This window comes from Odontesthes bonariensis, chromosome 4, assembly GCF_027942865.1.
Source record: "Odontesthes bonariensis isolate fOdoBon6 chromosome 4, fOdoBon6.hap1, whole genome shotgun sequence".
NCBI classification, from domain to species: Eukaryota; Metazoa; Chordata; class Actinopteri; order Atheriniformes; family Atherinopsidae; genus Odontesthes; species Odontesthes bonariensis.
Window position 1 is genome coordinate 14,525,084 of NC_134509.1, and position 22,557 is coordinate 14,547,640.

Below are 22,557 nucleotides of genomic sequence, written 5' to 3' on the forward strand. Positions count from 1 at the left end.
ATTAGGAGAATTAAATGAGAATTAAATGAGACATAAACTCAACGTAGTCCAAATAAATAATAACAATAAAAGAAAGGCCACATAGACAACAAGCCTACAAAATAGTTCTACTGTCTGAGGTCAATTTGAGACCGTGATTTTCTTTCAAAATGAAAATGAACAGCTGGTTAAAATCAGATTTGTTAACATTAGCAGGTTAATATGAATACATCTGCATCATCATTTACATTCACTTGTCCTGATTGATAAGAATCAGTCCATAGCTGATACTTTGGCATGATGGCATTCTTTTTCAATTGTAGCAAAAGTACCAAACGGACTGTGGGTGAAGAACTTACTGGTAGTACTGGACAACAGCATAACTGGAACAGTGGTGCAAGATGCAGGCGTGTGGGTTGTGCAGGCGCCCATGTATAGAGGCTACGGTCCTCGCTGCAGTTGGCCCCGGTTCTAATCCCATATCGGACGGTCCTTTACTCATTCCCTCTCTTTCTGCCCCCTGCTTCCTGTGTCTCTTCAGCTGTCCTGTCCATTAAAGACATAAAAAGCCCCCCCCTAAAAAATGATGCAGGTAAGATGTCAGTTAGGCAGCAGGGAAAAGAAACACCAAGAGAACATTTGAGTCAGATGATCAGAGATAAGTTAGACACTTAAACTTAAACTGTTGCAGAGCGTCTCCTTTGTTTATAACGTTCAGATACCCAGCACATTTACATGAACAGTTAACTGGAGTTACTGTTATAGCTGGACATGGTCCTTTCATTGGGCTACTGTCCTTGTCCACATATACAAGCACAGGAGGGGAATCGATTTATTGACAAAAGTATGTCCGACTCCACTAGAATACATTGTGAAATGCCCCCTTTCAGCCTGCTTGCACTAGACTTTTTCAGGTTGATAAATGATGTCAATTTACCAAGCAACAAATTGGTACCTTGTACAGCACTAAATTTAAAACGTCATATATGCTTTATGTTCTCCTAATTAAATTCAAGCTGTCCCTGTTGTTATTTTCTGTTGTGATCAAATCAAAGATGAAAATGGGAACTGTGGAGCATGTGAAGAGTGCCTCTGTATGCATGTACAGTAGCTATGTATGAGTTCCATTAAAAGTAACATGCAGGATAACTCAACTCCCACTTGCACTATTTGGATATCTTAGTCTGACTTTAAAAAAAGGATGATTTTGTAGGGTTAACATGTTTACGTGCACATTATTGCAATATTCAAATTTTAGATGGACTAACAAAATATCTAGATGTTTTTCTAAGATCACGGATACATACACAACATTAGAATATCTGTAGCACATACAGTACAGTACACCTCACAGCTGAGCACATTGATGCAGAACAATGCTGGGTCTTCACTACACAGTACGTCCCCAACTAGTTTGTGAAATACATGCATTTGTGAAATCCGCTGGAATGTTAAACTTGACCTCCAGATCAACATCTGAGTTTTACTCTGTAAGAAGCAAAACTGGACTACAAAAATCAAGCATTGGTCAGACCCTATATAAACTTTACTCAGCCACATCATTAACACCATCAGACTTAAATATTATTGAATCCCATCATTCACCATGCAAAGCAGCTGGATTCTCATGAGATTTTCAAGATCACCATCACGACAGAAAACATCTTACCATGCTTCGAGCTATCCATTTTTGGCCAATCAGCGTTCTATACTGGAAGCTACTCATGGCTTTTAGGTGTAAAAACAACCAAAATCAGCATCTCCTATTCAAAGACTGGTTCTGTGGGGTTCATCTGGTAAGTTCGCCCTTGACTTTGGGAAACAGATGCTTCGCCCAATCATCCGTTTAATTAATATATCTATCTATTTATCGACTGAATTATTCACTCACAGCTGGTACTGTGAGCTCGTATAACAGCTTATTTATGTATAACATAAATACTTCATCCTAATTAACTTGTACTGTTCAGTTTCAAGTTTATCGCAGCTGTGTTTTGTCATACCTTATATTGTTATACATTATAACATATCCGTGTTTAATCAACTGCTGAATGTCATTAGTGGAGTTGTTTGCACTTTGGTTGTAAACATAACCAACAGAAACTGTGGTTTAATCTTGTTTATACTCTTTTGCAGACATGCACACCAACTGTTCTGTGTTCAAGGAAGACCGTATTCCAGTGGATGAGCATCTACAGACAGTCATGCCAACTGTGTGTACACAACAGATGAAATGAAAAGGAAATTTCAATTTAAAGATACCCGATCCCAAAAGGAAATTATAAAGTAGCAGTATTTTCTTTTCCAGCAATCATCAGAAGCTGTCCTTCTGACCTCCTGTACTGTTCTGTGTTGCAGCAGAGCTGAAGAAACTTCAGTCCCAAACACAGAGCCAGACTTATTTTTATCAGTTTCTTCGAGTTATTGGTTATGATGCCGCTGCCCCGACACATGGCTGCCGGGCAGACTGCACTCTCCACCACAGACTTATAGAAAATACACAACATTTTGTTGCAGGCATTACAGGACGTAAGCTTCCTGAAAGGGTAGTTTGTTGTCCATTTTTGAAGACAGTCTCAGCGTCGCATTTTCATTCCAGTCTGCTGTCCAGGTAAACTTGCGGATATCTGTTGTTCTCCACCACCGTCACTTCGTCTTCCAGGATGGAGATGGCTGAAGAAGCTGCATCTTTACTGCTACCAGAATAACACACATGGACTCTCTTGGTAGATAATATGGATGTAAACTCACAGCTAACAAGTACACATCCTCTCCTTCATAGTGACATGTCCAGGATTACACCATCCGTTGCTAACAATCATTGCAATGCCTCCATCTTTGCTTTTGCCTCTGCTCCTGATGTCTCCGTTGGCCTGTATTTGATAGAGGTGCTGGAGTCCGGTATATGCTTCTGCATCCATGTGTCTGTGAAATACATAATACTGCCTACTAGGTATTCTTGCCGTGTCCTCATGAACACTCCAAGTTCGCCCGTTTTGTTTGCAAGTGATCTCACATTCCCCATCAGTATTAATGGAAGACCAGGCCTCAACTTCCTCCACCTTTTCCACCGTCTTGACCCTGCCTGATATCCACAAAGTATCCTCTTCAAAATGTCATGGATTTAAATGGCATTCAAATAGCTCAATAGGCTGCTCCCATTTGTAAACATTTTCGTTGGCACAGTAACTCATCACAGATGCTGAAAAGTGGCAAATGTACATGGAGAATCGACTAAAGCTGCACAGCTTCCAACTCTGGACAACTCTGTACAGTCACAACAAATTGCCGGATAAAGAGCTGGCCTCAGAGAGTCCTGCTCACACCTTTCGATCATGAGATTTACATAACCATGACTGCCTCTGCCACATTGATCAGTTGCACAGACAGCCCAGCAGTAGTTACTGGCTCACACAATTCTCTAAACAAATGCTCATCTTCAACACCGGTAGTGCGTTCCCCATTAAATGACATGCATCGGAATTATTTACTAAAATCTATAGTGCGGACATACCATTCATACTAATTTCTCATAAAAAAAACGCTCTTTTTGCAGCATTTTCAAAATCAACTTCTGGATTACTGAGATTGGCCAGGAACTCTTAAATTTATTCCATCATAGTTTCCATCCACATTTAGCACTAAGCACACTGCAACTGTCCCTGAACATGTGTATGACTATTACTAGCCCCATAAGACCACACCTCGGGCCACCTAACCAAGTGCTCCCATCACTCTCGGCAGAAGTCCAAGAGGACGGAGCTTTCTCCACCCAATAAAGATAACAGGCTCCCTGCTGCCGTGGAAACTTGCCTCATAATTATTCTGTTGGCCCTGTTAAGGACCAGGAGACTCTTTCCCTGCCCCATTACTCACACAGCACCAAAGATGTTGCAGAAAGGCTCCCCAGGCTGCTCTATCGCATAGCTGCGACATTGCAGGTTGAGGCCAACATGCAAACAATGAGGCAGGCTCAACTTGTATTTCAAAATATTTGCTCCCTGTGGCATACGTATAGGGATTGAGATGCTTTTCCTCAAAACAAACAGCTTGAAGCTATTCAGTGAATAAAAGGCTAAAACACTTTGTGTTTGCAGATGACAAGCATCTGCATTTGCATAACAGTATTTAAATACAAAAGCTTAGAAGACGGGGCTTTGAGAGAACACCGTTTCCTGGAAAGTCAGTCATTACATCACATAAGGCGAGTGCCCTTAATATAGGTTTGGATGTGTACATAGAAAATCTATTTTTCCCTCTTAAAATCTTGTTCCCTTGGAAGAAAATAAACAAGATCGTGATGAATGATAGCGGATGTACCTGTCAACATGGTATAGTTCTATATGTAGTGGTGTGCAGTCTTGACAAAATGTTAACTGATGGGGGATGGGAGTGTAGGTTCCTGTGGTCAAGTATACGGTTAAAAATAGCCATAGCAGGTGCCTGCATGAAGCCATTATCAGTCATCTAGTTCTTATACATCACGCATACGAAGGGAACCCTCATATGAACACTGAAAAAATAAATTGCAATTCAACCTCAAAAGGAAAAAAAAGCTTTCAAAAGCTTTCAAGCTGTCTGATAGTATGACAGGAAATGCCATAATAACAATTACAATAAAAGCTAGTATGATAATGATGTGTATTAACTGTGGTATTTGTGCAATCATCAAGTAGGTTCATACAAGTAGTGCATGATGGAGGGTATCTTGTTTTTTATATATATATATATATATAGTACTACAGAGGTACAGGATCAGGCTTGTCTGTTTTAAATAAACTGGGTGCCTGTACTGATCCAAAAATCCAGGATAATTACCCAGCTGAGGGAGTAATAAGTCAGAGCTGTTATACGTCTTATCAAGAGGGAGAAAACTTATGAAAGCTTGAATTAAATTGCTAACACTACAAACTATATTAAAAAAAACAAAACAAACATGCACTCTCACACATGCATGCAGAGGTTATGATGCAAAAGGTTTCTAGTCACCTTGTTGTTGTTTTTTCCAACTTATGTCAAACCTGCAAAGTGAAGGCCTCTGTTCCTTTAGACAGACAGCTCTGTTAAAAAAAAACAACTCTGGTACTTTGTTAGTATCTGAAAAATGTGAAACAAGTAGTAAAAAAAGATCAGAGTAAAGATTAGGTGAGATGATTCTTTCTTCGATATGTCTCAATGGAAATCTCTTGAAAAAGCCCTGTAAAGTTTCCTTTTAAAGTCGAACATCTCCTTTAGGCACAACTACTTGTGTACTACTGTTAAGAAAGCACCAGTGAATCTGAGCACTGTGGATAGGGTGTTTCTAAACAGTTATCAAAAGCCACCAAAAAGCATGTAAAATATGAGCCCGTGCACTTCAGACCAAAGAGCTGTCCTGTGAAATTCATGGTGAAGAAGTCATAAATGAAATTTTGGCTGCCAAAGCACTGCAGCCTCGAACAGGAGGATGTCAGAGGAGAGAGATTGCAAGTGGAGAGGGGGGGGGGGGGGGAGCAGTATGGTCTTACATACAACAGCTCCCTCCAGTGGCCTGTATGAGAAAAATGTATAAAAAAAGACTGTGGGAGATTTTTGTTTAGAGATATAATTTCCTATTTAGTGAGATGGATTAAAGCTTAGGAACAGTAAAACCAAGGGGTGATAATACTCTGAATGCTGTTGATCTTTAAAGCAGATTTAATAAAACAGCTGAAAACTATTAAGATAAAGTATATCTATCCAGCTAAAAACAACCCTGTCCATATTTTGTGGAAAAATGAGAATTAAACTATGTGAAATTAAACAAATGTTCTGTGTTTTTCGCTTTCATGGTTTTGTGTTCCTTTTTTTCCCCAAGTGATCACTACAACAGTGTGAAGAGACCAGCTCATTTACTTCAGTTAAAGTGCCAATATAGTATACAAAAAATATTGTTAAGAGTCCTGTATGTAAAATGCCACTTAAGTTAAATGTTGTTACTATTGAGGTAAATGTATTAATTTGATCCCTCAGACTAATAGATTATTGAACCATGGCAGATTACGTGCAGGGAGGCATCAGTGTGCAAGCAAGTAAAATAAGTCTTCTTAATTTGAAGTACTTTACGGCTCTGTAATCCGCGGTCGAAAAAAAAAAAATCATATTTTTTTTTTTTTAGCAAATTATTAAACATTTCTATCCACTTTCTATGTCCAGCTCAGGGTCGTGTGCTGTTAGACATTGTTTAACAAAACAAAATTATATATCATGAGAATACTGCAATGAATACAAATGCCTGCATTTCACAAATTAAAGAAATATCATGAGAATAACTAGATTCAGGTAACCTAAATGCATAAATAAATTACATACACGCTTCAGTTTGCCGAGACATACGCCAATTGTGTATGTTTTTTAAGAGTGACGACAAACATGGTGACCAGCTAAAAAAAATCCTGATACAATCATCTTATATGGCAAAATATGAATACAAATGTTTTAACAGAACTTACTTGGGAGCGTTTCCCGACTTCACTATGCAGGCTGAACACGTATATTCGCGTTAATTAATCTCCAATCTGTCTTTTTATTTTTAACGGCTGAAAGGTCATTAATTAAAGATGGCTGCCGGAAGTGACAAAACAGGAATGTCGAGACTAACCCAAAGTAGCCAAGTAAATTCATTGTATTCATAGCTTTAAGTCCAAGTTTTACACGTAAAATCATTATCTCTTGTGAAAGAGTGAAAAGCCAGTATCCAAAGTACACATTTCTCTTTGTTTTACTACATCATTTAATATTTTTAATTAGGTAATGGCTCAAAAGCTCTGGGTACAAAGAGCCGATTGTCATATCCCAAACAATCTTCTGGCATATGTTCCAGGTAATAATGGTTAAGATGTTGACATGCAAGCAGAGATTTTCCATTAAAAACATTTTACATCCCTTCCCTTGAAAGATTTTTTCTCCAGTGTTTCTTACTCTCCAGTACGCCAGTCATCTCTGGAGCTCTTGGATGTTTCCAGTTAATTACTTCTCTCAACCTGTTAGCTGGGTGGTTCACATATCATTCATTGCCTCACTAAGATAACACTTTGTTCCAAAACTCATGGCAGGTGTCAAAACGTTCTGGCTGTTGAAAAAAAAGTATTCCCTATTTTATGGAGGCATCTAAAGATGCCTCTAAATAAAACAAACAAAAAATAAAGTGTATTCGATCTTTATACAATTTTCAGAAATGAGAAATGGACATTGCCATGGTCGATCGTTCCTCATTACAATGATTACATCATACCGTAAGAATGTATTTGTCAGGGAGTATCTTGAACCCTGTGGACATAATATAAACCAATATATAAAATATATTGACCATTGAATCTGACGGAAGGCAAGGGGAGAAAAAAAAAAAAAAAAAAAGGTTAATGGGCTCTCACGCAATAAGATTAATGTAAACAATATTCCAACCTGGTGCAAAGGGAGGGAACAAAGAAACAAGTAAAGACTTCCACTCTTCACACACAGCACCTGTAGATGGGATACTTACTTTCCTTAAAACACCCTCTCACATCTCGATTTCCCGGTGATAACCAAAAGTCTTGTTGAATGAAGACAATACACGAATAAGAGATTGGATTTTATTTAGTCCACTTTTCAAATTTACATTTTCTGTTGAGATTTGTTAAAAAAGATAAAGCATTATCCGCTTTGCAGTCCGTCTCACAAAGAAACTGCAACAAGGAAAAAGTGAAGTCAAGCGAAGATGACTTAGTAGGCACATCTTTTAGAAGATACATGTCAATACAGTCGATAGCAAAATATGTACAGCAATGATTTTATTTTGTGGTAGCACATGCTTGGGATTTCTGTGGGAGAGATGACGGGTTAGTAAAGCACAGATCTATGAAGGCGGGCTTATAAACGGTCTACAAACAAGCCGACTACGAGTCAGTTAATTTCCCAAATTTGTATGCCAGTTCAATTTAAAATAAATTAAACCTAAGAGGAGAGAGAGAGAGAGAGAGAGAGAGAGAGAGAGAGAGAGACAGGAGAAATAAAGTAAAAATTAACTTATGAAGCTAATTTACCAGCACATATTAAACTAAGCATTTCAACAGGCTCGAGCAAATGTTCCCCATTTGGATTCAGAACACCGAGCTAAAACAGGTCACGTCATTGACCTGATCAATTTACTTGAGAAATAAATTAGAAATGGAAAGCTGTATTTAGTATGCATTTAAAAAGAGTACCTGATTTTGTTCTCTCTGTAACCTAAGTTTGATACCTTTGCATAACTTACAGAAAACCTGTCGCGCTCTTAAAAACTCACAGTAATTCATTCATTAATCACAAGTTCTGAAACCATCTAAGACAGGTACAGAATTCTACCCTGCAGAATCCGTAAACCTTTGAGTCAAAAAATGGTGCATATTTCATACAAATAAAGGACACTTCTCCTGTTTATATACATAACACTTTTGTACAGTCTTTGCACTTCCACAATAACAGATTGAAGCGTTTCCACTTAGAAAAAAAAATGGAAATCATGTCATATTCTGCGGATTAAACCTCGAGTCAATCTGAAGCTTAAATTCAGCACTTGTCAATGTTTAAAATGAATAAGTTCAACTGCCTTTGCTCTGAAAGAGGAAAAATTAATGCAATTAAAAATTCGGTCGTACTTGGCTCGTGATTTGTAATGTTGCCTTGACACCGATCAGGATCAGTTGAAGCCATCTGCCATAACTTTCAGAAGAAATTGTAAAACTGACCCCGTGAACGGTGTCCACTGGACCTCAGACAGATAAAACTGCAGAAATTGAACAATCAACACTGTTAACTTGCTATGCTCTCTAGTAGTGTTGCATTGACAAAGCACTGTAATTGTTATCAAGTGATTTTGTTTGCACTCCAAAATAACACCAAACAGCATTACAATCTTAGGATATGTTAACTCTGGATCAGCCCTCAGGCAACAGAAAAGATGAAAAACAAAATAAAAAAAATAAAAAAAAACTTGAATCCATATAAGAGACGGCGAATGTTCAAAGTTCATGAGGCTGCTAAAGTCAACCCCCCCCCCCCCCAAAGTCCAGTAATTCCACCTAATTTCATACAGAATAAAGCTTATTCCTGGCCCACACCCCTTTTCTACAAATGTACACACAGTGCTTTCCTTGGCCTGACAGCAGTGTAAACTAGAGTCAGATAAGTGGCTATGATGATCCGCTGGCTCTCATACGCTAAAGGACCTTGTTGAGGTGGAACAGTACCACCCGAAAGCACAAAACAGAGCCTGCACTAGAGTCAAAGGCCCAGCAGTTTGGAGGTTTGGAAGTTATGTTGGTTGTTAATGGGCAACAGGTTCATTTAGGTACTTTGGAGGGGGTATCCGTCTCTGTGGATTGCCGATCTTCACTCCACGCCTCCCTGGTGTTCTTGAGGGCCTGTGTGCGCTGCTGGTCTACAAGCACATAGTCAACCCGCTCACCCGATGCTGGAATGCCAGTTCCATTGTTTTTCATCTGATGAAAGACAAAGTTGGTCTTTAAACCCGTTCAACCTCCATTCATCGAGAAGATGCGATTTACGAATAATGGGGCGGATAAACTCATACCTTCCTAGGTGGGGTAGACTTGCCAGAATCAAGATCCAAATCCAAGTACTCCACCTGTTTATCTCCCTTCGGCTTCACCATCGGGCTGCTGCCACCATCCACAGGTATGGGTGCGATGAGCTTCATGGTCTGTTTGAGAATGGGGAAAACATGCTTTCACCGATAGTCACAGTAAAGCTATGCTCATATCTGAACACTAATGTGATGTCACAATAGCCAAAATTCTTTGAAAAGACTGCAAGAGTTTGGATATTTATTTTCAAAAATTGCTTAACTGCATTCAACACAATCTTCAGTGGGTGCTCATACAGGCAGAGGTAGTTTTTTGGACTGGAACATTGAAAAGATGTCCGTTTCCATGTAAACTCCAACATAATGACGGTGAGCGTTTCATGGTGATGCTAAGCCGTCTTTGCTTACAGCTACTGGTATTATTCACAGTCACCAAAAGCCAAGTCTTTGACTTCTTGATGCTTTGGTTCAGATTGTGCATCTTAAAATGGATGTTATTTATAGAGTAAACAATGTTTTTAAAATTACAAAAACATTGATTTTATAGAAAATGAAGTAATGCTTCAGCAATGTTGTAAGGATAGTGCTCAACCTTTAAATGCAGCTGGCTGAAAATCACTTGCATCACCCCACCCTAATCCTGCCAACATGTGAGTTACAGCCAACCACACCCGAAGAGCTCCATCGTGTGTTCTTTCGTAACCTTTGCTTGTGTTAGGTCACGATGATAAATGATCATTTACGATGGCAAAAAAAAAAGAAGGATAATTTGGTATTGTGACATCACAGACAGAAGTTGAGCTAAGTTGTGTTAACTTGATCTACGAGTAAGGTGGAGTGATTAGAACTACGACATATGACAGCTAACTAACTGTAAGGACAGTGGTGGTGTTACAATCACTGCAATCCTTGTATCCAAGCCACATCTTTGATGTGCTATTCACTTTTTGATACAATAACAGCAACAACACCTGAAACCTGCAACCTTTGGTGTTCTGACAGGGCAGGCCATGCATTTCTAACCTGGCAACCCTGCTCACCTCCTCTATGGTGTCAAGTTCCTCCACCTCCCTCTTTACAGGGGTGATGGGAACTGTGCAGTAGAAGGACTCCTCTCTACACAGAGTAAGAGGGAAGCAGTTGCAAAGAAAACAAAAGAAGAGCAGATGGTTAAGACCAAAATGCAGGAAAAGGGAAACTGATGAAGCCAGAGCCTGAGGAAGCCAGAGAAATGGGATACTAGGGAGAAAGAAATGAACATAAGTGACGAAAGACCAGGAAGTTGGCATATTGTATTAAGCAAGAGGAAAAAGTCAATCAAATACTAACAGTGAGAAAAATCAGAGACCACCAAGTTCAAGTACCAGAACAGCAATTGATACGTTATCCATCAGAGCTTGACTGATCGCCGGTTAACCGATTCATCCGTTACCCTTTAAAAAGTACAATGCTGTCTTTGCCAATTGAGCCAGTTTCATTGGTCGTCTCTGAGTAACTAAAATGAATGCCAACTTTGTTTAATTTCAATTTTTGTTATGACAAAAAAAAAAAAAAAGTATAAAATACCAGGAAAGCATATAAACAGAGGATAAAGAAAGTGGAACAGCAGGACACAGGGAAACTGCAAAGAAAAAAAGTTTAAGTGGGGAGGAGTCCATCTGCAGCCACCAGTATTTTGTCCACATCAATGCATGACTAAGTGGTTGAAGAGAGGATGAGAAATTGGGATTTCTTAGTATTTTCTTCAGAGAATTACAGCATAATCATCAATCCTGAAAACTCTGCCTCACACTAAATCTTCTGTCTGAGTGAGAAGTGTAGGTTTCATTTAAATGAGATGAAACAGATTCAAGAAAATATATATATAAAAAAACACAAGTAAACTATAATTATCCTTCTTTTCAGCCGCTTTAATTGTCTGTGCTTTGAAAAGTAGAGAAAAAAGTAGTCATGTGACTTCTTTTATCAGAGGACAGTTGTGTGTTACATACTGTTTCATCTGTGGGTTTATTAGAGTCCATGGGCATATAATTCTCATCATACTCCTCGGAGTCAGTGCTGGAGGCCGTGCTATGCACTGACGGGGGTCTCGTTGGCATTGGAAACCTAGAGAAACTGAGCAGCATTCACAATGTTTACACACCGACTTCCAAGCAAATACACTCTCTGGTGAGCACAAAACATAATACAGGCATAAGAGCTATAGCTATAAACCACCGCAGCCCGGGGAGTCCCTGCAGTATTAAGGACAGTAATAGACCTCATCTCAGACAAGCCAACAAACTGCCTTCCGTGTAATGTAGCTCGGAGGGAGATCCCAGACCCGTTTGTATGAGCAGTGCTACTTTGGTCAAACAGTGACTACAGTAATGCATGAAGCGTTAGTGTCTACCTCTTCAGGTTAATGGTATCCTCTACAAAAAGGGCATGTTCTCATCAGACTGTTTAATCCACAAAAGACGAGCACAGCTGCATGTTGTGCTGGCGATAGAGTGAGCAGGTAAGAAAATGCACATCATTGCTGGTCATGGCCTATGTTTCTGAAAGAAGTAACATTTCTCCTCCACTCTCAGAAACAATCCTTTCCGTGAGGGCGCTGCGAGACAGGAACCCCATTTCAAATCAAGACCAAGACTTTAGAGAAAGCAGAGTTGTAAGAGCATGCCCTTAGTTGTTAGCAAAATATGAAACTATGAATATTTCGTTGCGGAGCCTTTTGGATACATACTCTCGAGCAAATGTCCGCGTGACAGGTGAGCGGACGGGTGTGCAGGGCTCCTCCCATTCTGGTAGTGGTTTGATCTCCAGTGGAGCAGGTTTTCCTAAAGGAAGACACACATTGCAGTCAGTTGCTTCTTAAGGTTAATTCAGTGCATTACACCATTGTGCCAATGGATAAAATGGATTTGGGTGAACACTGTTGTCTTCTGATCAACTAATTGTCCCTAAACTAATCCATACGTTACTTAATAAGAGCTTAATTTTCTCCCCATGATTCAGTTCAGCTTCTGCTCACAGAAGTATTTTCTGATGTGATTCATACGTAGAGAATGTAAAGGCACTTTACACTCTGTTCAGGACTGGAGCACTGTTTTTCATTAAAGTGGATACACTTTGAGAGAGTGTGATATAGCTGTGTGTACGATCTGCTAATTAACAAGCTGATCTGTTGAAATGTGATGCAGCATGCAGTCCCACCCTACTTTTTTGGCTAATTTACTAAAGAACTAAAAAACTTCCAAATACATTCAGTTTTGACTTAATTCTATTAACTCATAAGCTGGGGGGTTAATCAATAACTACAATAACAGTAGAGACTTGCTATGATCTAAGAATGCTTTTGTTGAAACAATTTTTCATTTTACATGCAATGGACACATGTTTGTGTTCTGCTATATAGAGAAGTGATGGATGAAGACATTATTTTAGAGCCTAGTCACAGAGTGTGTGCCTTAAAAACATGATCCTGAAGGTTAGTATGCCAAAGTACCTGCATAGAAAGGAAAGCCCCGGTGCGAGCGGGATCCTTACAGTGTGTTGTCTAAACAAGCCCAAATACCCAAAATACAACACAGTGCGACATAAATGTCACAATCTCTGCTCGAGGATGAAATAACTGCTGATGGATATGTGGGCAAGTACAGCATGTGCACCAATCTGCTTTTTATTTGAAAAGTATGATGCATGTTTCTGTTAAAAATGTTCGAAACTGAGAGGGTTTTGAGCCAACATGGCAATCAGACCTGAGAGGCTTCTCACTACAAACATTCCCCATGGATAGAAAATTATGAACAGCTTCTGGTAAAGAAAACTAAAGCTCCTCCATTAGACGGCATCTTTGTTTAAATGCCACCCTCAGATCTGTCCATCATGTTCAGAAGCCACGTGAGCATTTCAGTGACAATAACCACAGTGTTTGTTTTGGAAGCACAATGAGTTGTACTGCAAACAAAAACACAAAATTAAATGTTCAGGAAGAGAAATGTTAGTATATCGTTTTGGTTGACTCCATTTAAGAAATCATGTCAGTGTCATGGGATATTTTGAGCTTTAGAGTCATTAACACGTGAAATCGACTGTTCGTCAAGAGCAAACTCAAACATCTTCCGCTGGAATACGAAATGAGACGATTAATTAACACACATTTCATTCTTTTAGGTACCCAAAACAGGGGAGATCCCACAGTACACTGCTCACAGCATGCAAAGAGTCCAGATAAAGTAGTGTGTGGAAAAGTCACAGAATGGAAAGTAGTCAGACACACAGTAGCAGTTCAGTGCGGTGTACCTACCCTTGCGTCGTCCCCTCGGGAATTCACCTACGGTTTGAGAGTCCGTTCGCTCTAAACAGACACCTTTTTCTCTTATTATTTTAGGACTCTGACCTGATTGGTGAAAGAAGACTTTGCTTATTACAAAATTTTTGGTAATCACAACAGTTAAGCCCAACAGTACGAACGGGCTCTGCCATGCAAAGCAACAGACAAGGCTGCGGCAAAACTACACCCTCACCTATGACCCAGAACCTCGGCGAGGAGGATGATTGTCACGACAACAGCAGACCCATACTGCCCAACATGCACCTCACTCCATGCACCACAGTTCCCCACACAGAGACTGACATCACGGCTGTGCATGCACGATTAGCTGTGTATAAGCACTGACGGTACACTGAGAAATCAGGTCATACGGACAAGAGCTCGTGCAGATCTGCACAACACACTGCTCACAACATATTTTTCTGCCCTGCTGTCAAGAGCAAAAAAACCTAAACTGGTCCACCTTTTCAAACTTTGACGCTTGAATGAAATGGAATCATATAATATTGATGCTAGCCTTGAACACACAAGTAAAATGCTGAACAGCATACAGCTGAAAATAGCCAAAACAGAGGGAGAAGCGCACAGAATTAATACTGAGTACAGGAATCCAGATTAGTCTCGAGAACAGAGGAATTTTGTAAATATTACTTATTGTAAATAAAGGAATGGAAAACACCCAGGGAACATTTAAGGGGGCATTCAGTGCTCATTTTATATCAACTATATTCACATGTTTACTTTTCTTTAGCTCCACTTTGAATATTGTGCAGCAAGGACATCTACCTTGATGATTTCTGTGCATATCCTGGATTCACCATGCTTTTAAGTGGCCTGACGGGGTGGGGGGAGACGCTGATGGCATGGGGCGGTTTCCCGTTTACAGGCACTCAGTGGTTTTAAAAAGCCACTGTATCAAATAGCACAACCAAAACAAATTCCAATATACCCTCCAGCTCTTTGATCTGTACATTATGACTTCAAGCTGTGAACACACACACAAACACCAGAGACATTCAGGAGACTGCGCAGACTCTTCTGAACAAACGCATCACAGTGGGAGACTTTCTGCAAGAGATGAACTATCCTGGCTGGAAACGAGTACGAGGGAGTGCGGGGGAACGGGTATCTGGAGCGCGCAGGAGGCAGCATGTGAAACGGACACTAAGCTGTGGAAATCACTGTTTATTCTTTACAACACGTTGGAAAGAGCAAATGAGACTCATTGTTGTTTTAAATATGAGCACTATATGTATATGTATGAATCCACAACAGCAGGGGAAGAGCAGAAAGCGGCATACAGGTCAGCACAAAGGGCAAAACTCTCACCAGCAAACTCATTCTCAGTGGCACAGCGACAGCAAATGCTCCGGGATATTCGCTGACACGTTCTCATATCATCCCAGAGATTTTACCAGGCTGCTGGGTGGGGAAATCTGTCCGGAGCCAGTGTTGCCAGACGTTTACATTTTCACATACCACCGCCCTCTAGGACATTTTAACACTCAATAGTGTATGTTACTATCCCTGGTTTGGAGCTGCATTAAATGACACTCCCTCTCTTCCTCCGGTTGGCGCAAGCTGTCAGAGAGATGTGCACGATGACTGAAGGAGGCTAACCTTCCTTACTTTTTCCACAGTTTAAGAAAAAAGGACAAAGTCGGTTGCTTGGAAATCTTTTGGGTACCAACAAAAACAAAAAACAAAACCCGGCTGACTTTGGAGGAGGAAGGGGAACACCAGTATGCAAGTGATAGTGAAGAGTGGCTACCAGAAGAGGCAAAACTTATGATTTGCAACCAGCTGGAAGAGCATTTCTGCCACTGGTGTAACGCGTCAACTCTATACTTTAAAAGTCCTACACAACTGCGAAAGGTTCAAAATCAACAACATTTTTTTTTTGTTTTGTTTTTTTTAAACAGCCTGCGGGCTTTCTGGTAAATTTGCTGACTGTATAATATACGGAGAGACATCATGAGTGTTTATGTGAGTGTATGTGTTTACGAAGTACACAAGAGTCTAAACACAAGCTCATACTTTCCTCATTTGTATACCAGCGCCAACATTGAATAAACAAACATTCTGGCATTATTTGATTTCTCATTCTTCTAAATATTCTATATGCGGCTTGAAAATAAATTCGTCTCATCTAGGCATTTCAAAACAACACATTTTAGACTCGTTAATGCGATATCGCAATACCCAGAAACCGATATTGCTTGAGGTTCTCATAGCATCAGAAGCTCACACCGGCCCATGACTCAGCAAACTATTCAACTTTTTTCCTGCACCAAAAATTCTCAAAAAACCGTCAATCCAAGTTTCATGCAGGGTTTTTTTTTTTGTGTGTGTGTACAGTAATGTCTGCAAAGCGGTTAACATTTAGTTCAGCTCCTAAACGACTGGAAGTAGTAAAGATCTTTTTATAACTTTATTGTGCCAAATGAGGAGCTGACTGGCTCAAAGGTCAAATGAACAAGAAGATTTCTAATTGAGATATTTAAAACACCATCAAATTGCCTTGTTCTCTTCGGTGACAATAACAGCCGTGGCTTTTGATTTGAATATGTAATAGCACCTGCCCCTCTTCAGTTCGTTCTTTCTTTCTCTTTCTGCCTACTTAGTCTTTCAATCTGCATATATTCTACATCCGCTTGCCATCAGGTCTTTAATCAAAGGGCTCCATTCAAATGGTGGGAACAAAGGGGATGGAGGTGACCACTCCAGGCTTTGGTCACTCCATGGCACACGGACCAGCCCCCACTAAAACGTCTGACGGGGGGCTTTTAGGGGTTTCAGTCAGATGTGCTTTTGCCAAAAGAGTTAAGTTTGTTGCATGTAAGATGATGTATCAGGCTGTACCTTATTCTTCAAAGGGTAAAATAAATTATGGCATTTAATACAGCAGACACAGGGAGACATTTTACAATCTAATTTAGTAGTTTTGGTTTTATGACTAGCAGTGGGGGGGTTTGACAAAAGATGGTAAGATGTAGCATTAGTTAACACTTAGCAAACTGAACAGAGACTTAAGAGCAACATTTAACTCCAGCACACACCAACCATAAAGCATACAAAATACTTTAATTAAAGCATAACAAGTAAACAAACACGTCCCAACCATGCATGCATACACACATGTTGCACTCACCTTTACGATCAGGTTTAAGATTTCGGTCCACGGGCGGGGGCTGGCAATCACCGAGGACTGGCCTGCGTGGAGGGGTCTTTGGACTTGAGCGGAATCCCATGTGAGCAGGCGGAGGAACCTGCTTTCCCAGGGAGGAGAACTCCATAGTGCTTGGGGTCATGGGCACATAGTTTGTTTCGTGTATCGGCTCCGACAAACTGCCTGAGTGATGATGCGATGGCGAGTTAGCGCTCATAGGGACATAGTTCTGGTCAACCTCCTCTGTAGAATGGCCTACTGGCATCATTCCTTTGTTTTTCTGGGGGTCATAAGACATGCAGATATGCTCTTAAATAAAAAAATAAAAAACACTCGGTGTACGAGCACTTCTACGCTTGAGTCAGATGAACAGATTTAACATCTGAGATTATTTTTTCACAGCTTCACGTTTTTGTTGGACGTTGGGTTTAGACCAAACACTGTAAAATGGTAAAGTGGCAACAAAAAAATGTATTCCATTCATACAATTATATATGTTTGGTAACAATTAGAAATCACCAAGAAGTTGTAACTTGAACAACAAACATGCTGGCATGTTGGCATGATACAAATGTCCTTTGTCATTGCAAACCGACAGCTTCTCATTGGGCTGAGAGGTCATTACACATTATATTTAACTTTCATATGAGCAACGGCTGATGTGTCAACGACATGGCAGCTCCTTGTGATCTCGGTTAAGGAGCTTTGCAAACTGAAAAGAGCACTGCTCTCTGCCTCATACAACAGCTGGGCATGTTCCTCTGTGATGATGTTGCTCAGAGACCTGTGTATTTTAACTGATAATTAGTCTGTCAGACGACACTTTATCTAAACAGTTGTGATCCCGTGGTGGAGGTCACTGCTTGGGCTCAGGAACACCTGATAACAGCTGTCAGCAAACAGAGTTTGTTGCTGTATCCACAAAATACAAGTAAACCTCTACCATGCTTAAAAAAAAATAAATAAAAAAATACGTAAACAAGACCAAGAAAGGCTATTGTAAGCTTTGGGCCCAAGCTCACTTGGAGTGAGAAGAAAAGGAAAAAATACACTGCCTGGAACCCCGCCACTCGAAATGTAGTGCGGTGCCTCAGCTGTCAACAAGTTATTTCCCTCTAACTTGTGCATTGAGAAAGTGTCTCGTTTCTGAAACCACCATGTCTGGAGACACCATCCTGTGGCGGTAGAAAATATCTTACTAAGTCTCAAAAGAGAGCAACTATTGGTTTGCATCAAACAAAGAAAACGACTAAGGAAATTGCTTAAACTACTAAACTTGGGTTAAGAACTGTCCGACGCATTATTCAAATAGTGGCGGAGGAAAAAAACATGGTCAGAAGAAAATCCTTGAGGATCGTGACTAGAGTTCAATAATATAACTCACAATACTGTTTAACAGTGAAAGTGAGAGCATATAAATGGTGAAGAGCGATGGGTGCATCAGGGTAAGAAGAGAGGAGGATGTGTTGCAGTTAAGGTTCAGGTTCAGGTTCAGATGTTGTGTGCCCAAAATGAGGTCAGCTGACGGAATAAACTGGGTGACCAGCTTTTTCCATCATTAGATATTCTTTCTTTATAATAGTTACATTTACAATGATCAATTGCTCTTTTGTCTGACTTTCCAGTCCCTAAGACTGAATTAGAGAAAGGGTGGTAAGAGAACGCTGCAACTTTACACCTGATAACAACTGACCAATTTCAAAGCATTTTAGGTACTTCGTCTCCAATATTTGCACGCTGTTAACATCACCGGTATGATCAGGATTGTGCTGTAGGCAACTATTTGTGCGCTATAGACGTGCAATACACTAGTGACTCTTGAAGCAACACTTACAAAGTAGCTGTTGAAGCTTTCATTGAAGTCAAATGAGCAGCTTTTTTCTGACGGGAATGATCTAGGAATGTCATAGCAGTCCTGGGATCCAAAATCTGCAAAAAAAACAAAAACATCAATGCAATACTTGTGTATTGTATCTGTATGGAATCACACGATTACCACTCAGTTTTTGTCAGGTAATAAATGATAACGGTGCACTACACACAGCGGTAGTCTTGTTTTGTATCTTTGTATTGTCGTTACGGACCGATGTGGTGTTAGAATCACAAGAGGAGCCATGTAAGGAAAAGCTTAGGAGACAAATGAGTGTGTCAACTGGGAAAAAAGACAAAGTGGGACAAATAAAATGAGACATGGAACGTCTATAAAATAGAATAAATACGTGAAGAAGAAAATGCAAACACTTGCTCAGCCTGACAGCTGACTTTTAATGTAAAACTCACCTAAAATGAGTTTCACACTAAAACTGATGCAGTGACATTTGTCACCACAAGAGGGAAGAGGCAGTGGATGAATAAACTGTTCTCATTCTTACTCTGATTTCTTGCTTTTTTTCCCTCTAGCTTTTTCTGTCCATATTTAGCCTTTATGAGCATCTGATGTACTACATCTATTTTTACAAAGACATTTCTTGTCGGGTCAGACTATCAGAATATGAAGAAAAATGTTCTTCCTTCGATATCAGCAGTACAGTATTTTAAGCACAACATTTATGTGCAAGGTTTTTCTTTTAGAGGTTGAGAGGATGGCACCAAAGCACAGCAAAATTTAGAGTAAAGGTGCAAGCTAGAGGAACCGAGCTTCAAAAGAGAGTGAAAAGGGTACCAAAGAATTAAAACTCTTCGACACAAACCTTTGCGGACTCGTGAACAGTCCACGGTGCCAATAGTGTTGCTGCGTAAAGTCTTACTCCCGGCACTAGTTGGCACGCAGTAGTTTCCATCTGTCTCCGAGGCTGAGCGAGGCACACAATAGGTGTCCGTAGGTGAGCGCTCAGCCGGGGGTGGTGGGAGCCCTGAGGTGAGTGAGGGCTTGGGTGGCCTGGGAGGGGGCACTACATCTCCCCCGCTCTCCGAGCCTCCAACCCCTGTCGATGATGACAACGTGCGAGGAACCTGGTAAGTAGAGTTTGCACCAGGTGTGGGTGGGATGTCGTAACTGATGGAAAGATTGCGCATTTGTGTCTCCATTGAGTGCTTCCTTGACGGTGTGTTGAAGACATAAAGGTCAGAAGCATCCCCGCTGTCTGGGTGAGCTGGAGGGGAGGAGGCCGACTTGGGCAGCAGCACAGTGTCCTGGGAGTAGCTGCGAGGGAGTTGATAGAAGCCGCCATCAGTCGAGAGTAAGGCACCGCGTGAGGGAGGCGAGTCATAAAAGGAGGGGGCAGAAGCGGGAGTCGGGTGCTGTGGGAAGAAGCCATTGTGCGAGGTGTGTTTAGCTGAGGAAGTGGAGGGTGTAGGGGTGCGGTGAGATGGGAGGTTGTCGTTCAGGTCTGTCTCTGAAGAGGTAGACTTGGAGCATTCGGCGCGGGATCTGAGAACACAATACACGCACATAAACACAAGAGAATTATTACCAAGAACAAAGCCATTTCTAAAGTCAGAGGCATCTCCTTTAATCTTTGGAAACTCATTGGAAGACATTTTAGTGCTCGTTTGCAGATGAAGTTTAGATCCACGGGGTAATTTCTACACATGCAGCCAAAAACAAAAGTAATACAGTATTACGTTAAAGAAATTAAATATTTTCGATCTGGAGGGAGGATTCAAACACTTCAAATCTAGCTCTGATAATCCCGGTTTACTTTTACAGTTCATCTGCATTAAAGTTTGTATTAAGAGTTTGTGAGTCTCTGTCCTCTATTCATGTCAAGCACTCCACACAAGCAAGCAGTTCCAGCCAGATGGCTGGCCACTCACAGACTAGTCTGTTGAGTAAGAGTCTTGCTCTCACACTCCTCCAGGAGTAAATACTCCTGGTCCCTGTCCAGTGGAGACTGACACTCCCCTGAGCTACACACACAACCACACGGCAGAAACAAGGACAAGAGCAGCAGCACCGTTGAAATAAACAAGAAGAAGAAATGGTCAGGAAACAGTGCAGACAGGAACAAACCTCACAGCCAGTACCAATGCTTATAACGGTCCTTTTAAGCATACATTAAGACGATTTAGCTTACCTGTTGGGTTCAGGCTTTTTGCTTTCACAGTGAGCAAGCCATAGGTAATCCTGGGGCTCCTCTGAACTGGACTGAGAGTCCAGTTGTCTCACTCTAACTGGCTGGTATGGTGGTGGCACGCCAGACATCATTGATGCCGTTGGACCAACAAAGTTGCTCAGAGCTGGGTGTGGGGGGGTATCCACCACAAGGCCCCCGGTGGCTGACTGGTGAGCAGCTTTTGCTGCATCTGGGGGAGGAAATTGAGAGGGCTGGGGTTATCTCTGTCAAAGCTCTATGAGCGTCATCTGGTTGTGTACACGTAATGTACATGTAATGTAATGTAATGTAATCTGGTTGTGTACACAGTATCTACCTGTGAGACTCAAAGTGCCAAAGAGAGAAGTACAATTGTGGATCTTCCAGCAGGTGGGACACCTACTGAATGATTATCCAGATAGTATTGAGATTGAGCATAGAGATTGACTTTTTTTTACCAGATTGTGTACAAATTACTCATGACCAGTGGTCAAATTTACTCATGGAGCACATAGTGGGTCCTCTCATGAGCAGATAAATACAGACAATGGAGCCACACACACACTCATACATGCCAACGTGTTTTCAACATGCAAGTTCGTATCCACAAGTGACAGAAGAACAAGGTCTACCATTTCTAATACCCGCAGGGCCACCTGCTGAGAAAATTGGCCAGTCTGATGTTAACCTGTGGCTCCAGCTGAGCCCCAAGACTGTCAAGTAGGGCTCGGGGGTCTCCTATTGTGGGCCTGAAAAGCCCACTAAGACTGTATAGGTCATGTAGCTGCCTTACATTAGGCACAAAGTAAATAGTAAGCAGTGTTTACTAATATCAACTCCGGCAGAGTAAACCTTAGACTCGAGGTGTTTCCTAGCAACCAAATTACAATATAACAGCACGGTCTTAAAGGATATTTTAACCACCACTGCATCATCTTTACATCTCTATAATGTCTGGACTTGACAGGCTAATGCACTGTATGTGGGCTCACTACGATAGAACAGCACCTCAACGATAAACTCTCACATCTATTTGTAATGTACATTGACCTCAACCCCTCATCAAAGCTGTTTAATCAGCAGCTGGACGCATTCTATGGGATCTTATCGCCTCACTGCTCTCTTCTGGATAAAAAAAATAATAATTCCACGCAGAAAGATATTCTACTTAAATGCGACACTTTGCCCGGCGCGACGCGAGGAACACTGGTGAAAACAGCTGGCATCAAACCGAAGCAGATGTTACCGTGAATCTACATTTAGAAAAGCACCACCAACCAGTATTCTCAGCCAATGTTTCAAACGCAGCACACATACACACACAGGCAAAGCTTTTATTTGCAGACATTAAAACTGAACGCTGCTTTTTTCTTTTCTTTTTTTTTTTTAACCTTCCCACACTTTTTTTCCCTGACATAATTTCATCAAGGTCTCTGCTTTGTCGCAAGGTGAGTTATCACATTTCTGAGTCCTT

General features: G+C 40.9%; 1 protein-coding gene across 7 annotated transcripts in view; it reads right to left on the reverse strand.

The window, feature by feature from the left end:
• Positions 1 to 7,557: 7,557 nt before the first annotated feature.
• The window catches only part of gab1 (GRB2-associated binding protein 1), a 52,462-nt gene continuing 37,462 nt past the window's right edge, over positions 7,558 to 22,557 (reverse strand). For 2 of the 7 annotated variants that reach the window (XM_075463128.1, XM_075463130.1), the window contains 10 exons: positions 21,066 to 21,294; positions 20,806 to 20,898; positions 19,740 to 20,419; positions 18,884 to 18,978; positions 17,032 to 17,329; positions 13,854 to 13,946; positions 12,291 to 12,384; positions 11,554 to 11,677; positions 9,551 to 9,679; positions 7,558 to 9,458 (listed from right to left, as the gene is read on the reverse strand). In XM_075463128.1, coding sequence (XP_075319243.1) covers positions 9,300 to 9,458; positions 9,551 to 9,679; positions 11,554 to 11,677; positions 12,291 to 12,384; positions 13,854 to 13,946; positions 17,032 to 17,329; positions 18,884 to 18,978; positions 19,740 to 20,419; positions 20,806 to 20,898; positions 21,066 to 21,294 — 1,994 coding nt within the window. In that variant the 3' untranslated portion in view covers positions 7,558 to 9,299. Of the gene's footprint in view, positions 9,459 to 9,550; positions 9,680 to 10,602; positions 10,679 to 11,553; positions 11,678 to 12,290; positions 12,385 to 13,853; positions 13,947 to 17,031; positions 17,330 to 18,883; positions 18,979 to 19,739; positions 20,420 to 20,805; positions 20,899 to 21,065; positions 21,295 to 22,557 lie in introns of those variants that run through there. The other 5 variants (XM_075463129.1, XM_075463132.1, XM_075463131.1 and 2 more) reach the window with 5 other exon arrangements.